Raw genomic sequence first — 10,388 nt, forward strand, 5'->3', positions numbered from 1 at the left:
GCTAGAGCAACCTGGGCTGACGCTGCCGGTGGGTAGCTCCTCTTCCTCAGTGTTAGCATTGCTAGAGCAACCTGGGCTCACGCTGCCGGTGGGTAGCGCCTCTTCCTCAGTGTTAGCATTGCTAGAGCAACCTGGGCTGACGCTGCCGGTGGTTAGCTCCTCAGTGTTAGCATTGCTAGCACAAGCACCGGCTTCTTGCTGCTCTTTAGTAACGTTATTGTTAGCGTTGTCAGCAGCCGTCGTGAAAAAGGTTTTAACCTTTGGAAGTTTAGCTAAAAACGTTCTGCTTTCTTCCCGCTTCTTCTTCCTTTTTTTTTTAGAACCACTTCGGTCGCTTTGCTTCATATTCCAACCGTCTGTAGCCTCCAGCTTACAGCATGCTGAGCTGTTTGTTTACAAACACACGAACATGGAATAGTCCAATGTAGTGGGGACCGGGGGGAAGTTTCTCATCATGAATTAAACAATTGGATAGCACTTTAGCGAATCAATGTTTAAGGATACAATTAATTGGTGAAAAGTAAGAAAACAACTCATAACCATAAGTTTATGAGGCGTATAACGGGGCCCTTGGTAGCTTGGAGCCTAACGCAATTGCCGACCTTTGCTTAATGGTAAGTCCGCCTCTGGGTGTAATGTGACAGTCTATATACAGAGTATATATTACATACAGTATATATACACACTGGTACATATTGTTGTATGGCCACGTGAGGAGTGTGGAGTCCCAAAGTGAAAGGACGAATCTCTTCAAGCTAACGATATCGCCCCTCCATCTGGATTGAATGCCTCTAAAAACTAAGTTACCCAAGAGCTTCAGATTCAGCAAATTTAGTCCCAATTGAGTCCAATTCACTGCTCCAGAGTTGCCAAATCCATCCCAAACTGACCCAGAATATGAAAGTGAACAGACTTAAACTGCTCAATGTCTAATTGGGTTTCTAGTTTGAGTTCAGGTCGATGTTTCATCCCAAAATGCTCCCTGGGAGTCACAGAGTTCTCTCTTTATGCTCGCATGTACTCATTCCCTTTCCTTTTTATGAATGAAACAGATGTTTTCTAACACAGCTGTATCTGTTTTATACTGATGATACCAGGTGAGTTTCATGTTCATCCAAGCTATTATATCCACATGGATCTACGACCTCAAATCAATCAGGATTCATTGTATCTTTCACCTCGATAACGATAAATTAACAATAATTCATTAAGTTATAAATCAGGTATTCTGCAGCCAAAAGGTTTCTAGACAACGGGCACTGCGTTTTTTTGAGTTGCTAAGTGGTCTCCGACTCCGGTGTTGGAGTTATCCTCCGTTATGCTTTCCATGCGGCTGGCTGGTTTGGGCCGAAGTCACGTGACAACACGCAAGATCACAGAACGTTACTAAGGAGAAAGTTGGCCTTATCAACAGGAACAAATTATCCGAATCATCGTCACTGGAAAAATACATCAATAACCGCTTCTCCGTTCGATTTCTCGTCCAGCCCTACGTCGATATATGAGGCTAGATATCGTCTTAGATTTTGGATATTATAATTTCAGGATATGGAAGTAGAGCTTGGCAATATGGAGAAAATCAAATATCACAATATTTTTGATCCAATTCCTCGATATCCATACCGCAACAATATTGTAGAGTTGAGTGTTCGTGCTTTCCCAAATTATTTACATAATGAGATTTTGATAAATAATCATCGTTAATGTGGATATATTGACTAAGTGGGTAAAGGCCAATAAAACAACAGTCTGGTAAGTTCAGAAAATTACATCACTGTACTGTAACGCAGCCTTTAAAACCAGGAAAAGACACTTATGTCATATTACGATGTCCAAAATCTAAGACTATGTCTTGTCTTATATATATTATTGATATAATATTGATATATTGCCCAGCTCTCTATGGATGTATTGTTTTTTTTTGGTTTAAAAGGCTGCATGACAGTAAAGTGATGTAATTTCCTGAAGTTACCAGACTATTCTAGCTGTTAATCGTATGTAATTACTGTTGCATAATTACATATGAGGGTTGTATTATTTGCCTTTATGAACTTAGTCGTTGTAGCTGCATTATTACTGATTATTTATCAAACTTGCAACAGTCAACCCAACATTATCGCCGCAATATCGGCATTGAGGTATTAAGAAAATATCGTGATATCCGATTTGTTCCATATCGCCAAGCTCTAATCCAACTCTGTCCTTACATCCTCTATGCAGATAATGAACCTTAAAAACCACTTTGCACTCCTGGAACTGGGTGAGATGTCCCGTTGCATCGCGCTGGATGTTGCACAGCTTTTACTTGGCGTTGGATTAATATTGGATTTATGTTTTTTTTATATCTGGAAGGAAGACGGTACACCTCCTCCAGCTAGAAGAGTCACAGTGTCAAACAGAGAGTCAGCTCTTTCACTGTTATATTTGATGTGACACCCCCCCAACCCCCAAACAACAGCCCATCAGATCAATCCGAGCACTTCCAGTTTTGTGTTTTTGTTCCTCCTCGTGTTTCTTTGTCTCCATAAGAAATGTGGTGTTTGAGATGCTGTCGTGCTTCCAGCCGGGGCCCACACTCTGAACGCTGTTTATTTTGTGGAGCTTATGGCAGCGTCTCTGAATCAACACGTAGGAGGGTGACGGGGCTGCATGCACTCCAAAACAAATTCATTTGATCATTTCCTTTCAAAAAGCACCACTGTTCATCAGCTGAAGCAACACGGAGCAAGCGTGTGGAAAGCTTAACACTGCGTTCCACCTCCAAGACAGACGACTTGTTCTGTCACTGATAAAAGAACTGAATCTAGTTTGCATGTACGGCTGCACATTATATTGTATTTTATTTAATTATTAAATTGGCATCGCAATTTTTTCAACTGGCGCAACAAACAAATTGCGAAAGGCTTGCGACATATCTCAAAAGACACTTGTAGATTATGTTGTATTAAGTATTATCTCCCAGCCACCTTTCTTTACATCCTGGCTACATGATGTTATTCCTACTAAAACTGAGGAAAATTAAATGTTGAATGTTGATAAACGTCCCGCTACTGAAACATCCCCAGATTCCACGCCTACACCTTGCCTGGTCCACTGCCCCCCCCCCCCCCCCCCCCCCCCCCCCCCCCTCCCTCCCAGATATTATCTCCACGGTTAGCAGACAGCCTATGTTACATCCTCTTTTTTTTCTTTCTTTTTTTATATATTTTTCATTTATTTATTTATTTATTTATTTTCTTTTTATTTTTAATTATATATTTTTAATTTATTAATTCATTTTATTTTATTTTTTATTTTTAATTGTATATTTTTCAATTATTTTTTTATTTTATTTTTTAATTGTTTTTAATGTATATATTTAATTTTTTTTATTTTTTGTATACAACCTAATTACGACGTATTATTACATTTTTAAGTTTAAAGAAAGCAGAATTTATGAATTCTTTTGACTGATAGGAAAAAAAAAATCACTAGACAATTGTTTATTAAAATGTAACTTTTTTTAAGAGGTTCCTTTAATATTCAATTCAATGTTCAATAAAAACACAGTTCAATATTACTCCCTTTTCACTTGTTTCAAATTCAACTTTATTTATCGAAAGTATTGTCCTTCTCACAATATTCATCAACGTTATCGCACACGGCCAGACGGATCTCATGAAACAGCGGATGTATGACACGCCAATCGGTACGCCATTATTGGCGTGTTATCAAGACGCATACTCGCTTTTTAGCGTGTTTATCAACGCCGTTTGGCCTCCATTGACTTGCATTACCTTGCGATGCCGTGTGAATTCACGCCGTAGCGAGTAGCAGGAGTTGGTCTGGGCGGCAGATGGGTTAAACACGGGACTTTCACCCAGGAGGCCGTGGGTCGTGTCCCGCGTGTCAGGTTACTTTAACTCAACCGTCGCTTTCTCCTCGCAATAACACGGCAAGTGGCGTGTACGTGTCCGCCCGCTGGATACGTTGAAGACATACGCGCGGCTAGCTCAAAATGCCTACAGGTAACAGAGAGTTGTGGCGTGTATGTTTACGAGGGGTCATGATGATTTGATGGGTTGATACTGCATATTTTCCTCATATGCAGCCGTGTTTGGATGTTTAAGGCCATCTGGAAGTAACGTATCCGACCGGCAGGGATCAAAACGTCAACTCGGTTGGATTCAGGCGTCAGAGTGTCATCGCCCCCATCGGTTTGTGATTAAGAAACCATCGAATGGCTCGTTAAATCGCCTGATCGCGGTCAATGAGTAATCTCTGATTCAGCGGCACCACGGCCGTGCGTTGCCACAGAGTCAATCACCTTATTGACAGAGTCCTCTGACACCTGATAACCAACGTTGGCTCCATTACCCATTACGCAACCCCTCCTCTTCCTCCTCTTCCTCCTTTATGGCCAATTGTGTACTGATGAATAACCATCCGTCGTCCTCCGCAGGCTCCGTTTGCTCTCCTTTATGGAAATGCAACCCACCAAGATTGATGAGGAGAAAACTGAGGATGATTTTTTTCCGAAACCCTACGGCCAGCTCGCTCTCGCTCTGCACAGGTCTCATTCAGCCAGACACCTCGTTTCTCTCCGTCTTGTGTCTCCCCCCCCCCCTCCTTTCTTCTCTATCTGCTTTAGAAGGTGGGCACGTCAAATCCATTACTCAATCTGCTCAATGGAGCGAAGCCCATTTACCAGTTGACTCATTCTAGCTGGATCATTTACCCTTTCATACTCTCTGACAATGCCACAGATGTAACCAGAGGGGGTGAGGCTGTTTTTGGGGAGTGTTTTTTTTGTTAGGGGTGAGGGAGAATATCATACTTTCATGCTATGTTTTACACTGTAAAAAGGAGGAAGAGGGAGGGCTTTGGAGTCTGAAAAAAAAGCCCCCATGATTTACTTAGCGGAGTCACATGAGCCTCATTAAACAGGATGCTGTTATATTGTTCTGTTGTGGCACTGCTGAGAGAACAGCCACTAGGTTGTTCATGCTACACGGGACATGTGAAAACTGAAAGGGTCCCTGTGGGAATTTGTTATCGCATGAGTTACATTTTTCTGTCAGCGCGGTGGAATTTAGTCGTGGAGGAGTGGAAATGTTCCTTTCTTAGATCTGAACAGGATGCATGACAGATTTATTTAGTTACACGGGGAGTTCAAGCCAGTTTAACATCAGATTAATTGGATGAATTTAAAGCTTGACTATGGGAGCCATCGTGCTGAAATGTGCTGCTGCACGCTATTAATCCCAATGTGTTTTGCGTTAAGCTGCATTTATAGTATGCATAATATTTATTCAGGGGATGCTGTGGCTACATTTTGAAGTATTGAAACAAAAAAAACCTCTCCGTCCACACAGTTTTAGACCAATCTTCGGCCATATTAACACATTTGCCAAGTGGAACTGTTACTGAAAGGTATGTGAAGCCTACTAAACCAACAGTAGGTGTCAAAACATGATAGTGTAGATGCAGTCGGTGTAATCACAGCTTTAATTTGTCACCTGCGTCTGCGTTATTGATTAGGCTGCTAATCAGGAAGTCGTTATGCATTCAGACATTGTCGGCTCGCTTAATTGTTTGCTAACCTGTCTGTTGCGTTCGTCGGTGATCCTCTGGATCTGAATCTTTTTCCTCCCCATGTTTCCGGTGTGGCGGTGGGAGGGGCAAGGGAAAGGGGGGGGAGGGGGGGCTAACGCTCTACGTCTTCCTTCCTTAAATGTCGGGTCTCTTTTTCCGGGTGGTCCTCTCCGTGCGACGCGGACTCTGTTGGAAGCAGCCGGGCAGGGAGGCTGTCGCCCCGTCGGTTCACAACAGGTATATGAAAAAGAAATGGAAAATAAAATGGGGAGAAGGAGGAGAGGACGAATGGGGTTTGGTGTGCTGTGTGCCCTCTTCAGATCATGGCCCTGTTTTCCACAGAGGGGGCGGGGGGGCAGGTCATCCACACTCCGGCTGCACTGGGATCCTATGCCCTCCCCTTCACCTCAGCTGGGCAGCTCCTGCAGAGAGAGAGAGAGAGAGAGAGAGAGAGAGAGAGAGAGAGAGAGAGAGAGAGAGAGAGAGAGACTCAGTTTGTATGCAGTGACCCACTTTAGCTTCTACAAACACTATTTGCCTCGACCCGTCATCAACAAGAGAATAAATGATGCAGCAATGCATTTCCGAAGCACATTGGGCTAAAACATGAAGAGGTGGTGGTGGGTTGGAGGGGCTGCATGCAGAGCAGGAGGCCCTCAGGGGCCCGCGAGGAGGGAGGCTGCACTGTGTCAGCTTCATTAGAGGCATCACCGCCACATCACTGATCTGCTGGCCGCCCGCGGCAACCGGCCGGGGTTGCCTGACACGCCGGATGTGATTCCCACAATGGAAAGGCAGAGCGGACGAGGCCGTGGATTCCACATATCTCCCATTTTATAAAACGCCGTCCTGTTCTGTGCCCGATTCCTCGACAGGATGCAGGTTTTGTTCTGTTTAACGCGACTAGGGTTGCAACAAACTGTTATCGTCAGTGTGGATTCATCGGTCGATTCATTTCTCGATTAATCAATTAGTCGTTTGGTCTATTTAACGTCGGAAAATGTGGAGAAATGCCGAGCGTTTCCCCAAGATGACGTCCTCAAATGTCTCGTTCTGTCCACAACTCAAAAGATATTCGGTTTACTGTCACAGAGGAGAGAGGGAAACTAGAAAGAAGAAAGAGACTCAAACCGATTATCCAAATAGTTGGCAATTAATTTCATAGTTGATAACTAATCGATTAAGCGATTCATCTTTGCAGCTCTAAACATGATCTGAGTTGATTTTAGCAGGGCTTCATATGTGGAAATAATTCTACATTCAACTACACAAAACATCCAAACTCTTTATAAAGTATTTGGGACTGTCCTTTTCATAGAGCGGGGCGATATGGAGAAAATCAAATATCAAAATACTTTGATATCGATACCGCCACGATGTTGTAGTGTTGACTATTGGTTCTCTAACAAAATATTTACACAATGAGATTTTTGATAAATAATCATCAGTAATTGGATATAATGACTAAGTGGGTAAAGGCCAATAATACAACAGCGATAACAGTCTGGTAGGTTCAGAAAAAGACATCACTTTACTGTAACGCAGCCTTTAAAACCAGGAAAAGACAACATTTATGCCATAATATGATGTCCAAAACCTAAGACAATATCTATGCGGTTCTGCGTCCGGTGATGACATTATGCCTTATTACCTAAACTGAACACTGGCCTCGCTCCATGCAACACAGAGATAGATGAAGACAGTTAAAAAGGCATGTCAAATCCCGCCGTGCGTCTAACTAACCATGAAATAAGGGTGGTTGGCGATATGTTACAACGCCTAATCAGAAACAGAGGGTGGGTGCATTATACATTTTTTTAAAAGAAGAGAGAGAGAGCCCCACAGAGAGATTCTGCAAATTCATGCAAACTCATGAATGAATGAGAAGGCTGCAGCAGCTCAGGAATGGCAACAGAGGCGAGGACCGTTTTAGGCCCCGTTTCTACTATTTGTGGTTCAGCTTTAAATATAGTGCCTGGCTATATATACACACACCAACACACACACACACACACACACACACACACACACACAAGGCGCAAAGTGGCAGCATTAGAGCTGAAACAACTGGAAAGGCGTGAGCACAGACGCCACACCAGCTCTCCGGCATTTTTAGCATTCTCTCCACCTGGGAAAGTAGCAGCAGCAGAAAAAGAAGAAGAAGAAGAAGAACGCCCTCTAGTTACATCCATTCTTATCAAACAAAGAATGCAAAATTGTCTGTCACAAGACTGACTTTCCTTTGGTGGTGCTGTGGGCGCTGCACGCTCGTTTAGAGTGGATGCAATTGGCTTTGCTTTGGCAACGAGTTGCCTATGAATTATGCACTGATGGAGAATAAGGAGCCTGGTTTCTACAAGACAAATGTGCAGGAACTGGATGTGCAAACCCACTGGCTACATCTTTCTAATATCGAGTTCCAGCCCAAACATTTTCAAAATCCATGTTTAAATCCTCTGCTTCTCTTCATCTTCATCTCCATCTCCTCCCTTTTTAACTGGCACCGATTCAAAAAGAGAGATCAGTAAAAGCATATTGAATTCTGCGTGGATCCCCTCATTAGTGTACTTCTTTGAAAAGAGTAGGTGTTCCCAATATGTTGTACATTCATTCTTGTCGTCTGGCTTCCCGCTCCACAGAGTGAAGAAGTGTTGGTAGCATCATTTAGCTACATAATGAAGAGGTGTGTGTGTTCGTGCACGCTCACGGCCTTTGTTAGCCACCGAGCGGTCGGGGGAGGCGCTCTAGTTGCGGTGGAAGTTCAAAGGCAGCTTGCTGAGGGATTTGTCTTTAGGCTGCGGGCTGATCACACATGAAGAGGCTGCTTTATCTGCCCGGGGTGGTCAAGTCTCGACCTTTTATCCTTCATGCTGCCGGAGCTCGCTTCCCATGTCTGATGTCAGGCCGAATCTCCGCTCTCACACGGGAAGCAGAGGGCCTGGAGTGTGTCTGCTGCCTCGCTGAGCAAGGCCAGGGCCACACAGAGGCTCTGGACAATGAAAAAAAGATTAACGCTGATAATTAGGAATCTACAGCGGACCCAGATAAGAACCCTGGGGACCGCCTGAATGTTTTTTATCACAAGGGCCCAATGACAAGCTCTTCTTTTACATTTCAGAACAGTTGCACTAAGAGAATATGGACATAAACGCACACACTGGGGTAAAGGAAGTTAGAGTTCCTGAAGAAACTGTTCAAGTACAGCTGCTATATTCACTACATTTTGAGTGTCTAGAATATTGCAGAAACAATATATATTATAAAAACAATAACTATAGCACACTTGCCTATTTCTTAAGTAAGTATATTTTCTGAATTGCCATTTTGGTTGCCTTGACAAAGTGATTTGTTATATTAACTTAAGCATGCTTTAAAGATGAGACAAAAACAAATTTGTAATATATGTTTGAAATGAAAGCGCACTGTCAAAAAGATTCATCGTGGCGCCCAGATAGCTCAGTTGGTAGCGTGGGTGCCCACATACAGAGGTTTACTCCTCGACACAGCGGGCCCGGGTTAGACTCCGATCTGCAGCCCTTTGCTGCATGTCTCCCCCCCCCACCTCTCTCCCCTTCCATGTCTTCATCTGTCCAATGAAAAATAAAGGCCGAAAATGCCCCACAAACAAGATTCATCGTACATATAGATTTAGAAATACACAAAAAGATATTTAAATTGGCATAACAGTATAAGACCTGCATAAAATTGGTATAATTAGAAACTATCACTGTAAATATGTGTCCATTAAGCTTTAGATTAGGCACCTCAGGTTTTACCTTGCCTTCAACAAAAACGAGTCCATAAAAGAACGGTTAGAAAATGTTGCATCACATCATTACCGCAGACATCTGATGATATGCCCGTTAAACATATTAAAGCTCCAATCTTCTAATCCAACGATGTGGGTGGAAAGCCACAAGGGTGATATTTTGGTTCTGACATTTATTCATGAAGAGAAAGTTGACACGGGGATGTTCTTTTTTTCTCCACCAACAACGTGCTTTGAGCCATGCACAGATCCAGCTGATGGCTTCTGAATGCAACCACAAATTTCTACATTGGGAGAATAGGAAGCTTCCTTTGGGCAATCAGGGGTTAAGCGACTTGCTAAAGGGCACGTCAGCCTGATTTTCCAAACCAGTCGAGGTTTGTGAACTGGTGACCTTCCTCCTGACAACCTGCCTTGCTGTCCTTAAGGCCAATTCTGCCCTCAATTTTTACTGATACGTCGCCACCTATGTTTCTGCCAGAAGCCGGATGTGTCAGAGGCTCCAGCGCGTTGTGACTGAGTCATGACACAGAAAACAAACCACTCAAATGCCACAAAATGCAGCGGGAGACTGCTGGGTTTGGGGTTGGACGTGATGTGAGTGTACGCAGCCTTCTGCTGGCTTTTACAAGGAGACATGTGACGCTATCAGATGACTGCTGCCGAGTGATTCAGCACAATATTTGGGTCAGATACAAGTGATAATTAGAGCAGAACAAGATCTGTAATAGACTGGGATTAAAAATACATTTTCAAGTCGTTAGTCTAGGGTAGAGGTTTTACAATTTTGACACTGTGGGCCCCCTCTCAGACAAAAATTGAGAAAGGAAAAGAAAGAAAAAGTTTTGCTAAAAATAATTTTTTAGTGATTTTAGAGGAGTATGCCCACATGATAAGTCTCTAATACAACACCAAAGCATGATAGCAGTAGCAATATATTGGTCAGGCATCAGCATGTGTTATCTGCTTGTGTGTGTGTGTGTGTGTGTGTGTGTGTGTGTGTGTGTGTGTGTGTGTGTGTCTTCTTGCAGGTCCATTTTTACTG

General features: G+C 43.2%; 1 protein-coding gene across 1 annotated transcript in view; it reads right to left on the reverse strand.

Annotated features, from left to right (window-relative positions):
- LOC117945891 (myocyte-specific enhancer factor 2D homolog) overlaps positions 1-10,388 on the reverse strand; it is a 56,552-nt gene that overhangs the window by 6,334 nt on the left and 39,830 nt on the right. The window contains exon 2 of the mRNA XM_034873623.1: positions 5,583-5,996. Within this exon, the coding sequence (XP_034729514.1) occupies positions 5,583-5,636 (54 nt within the window). The 5' untranslated portion in view covers positions 5,637-5,996. The remainder of the gene's footprint in view (positions 1-5,582; positions 5,997-10,388) is intronic.

This window comes from Etheostoma cragini, chromosome 6 (assembly GCF_013103735.1).
Source record: "Etheostoma cragini isolate CJK2018 chromosome 6, CSU_Ecrag_1.0, whole genome shotgun sequence".
Taxonomy (NCBI): domain Eukaryota; kingdom Metazoa; phylum Chordata; class Actinopteri; order Perciformes; family Percidae; genus Etheostoma; species Etheostoma cragini.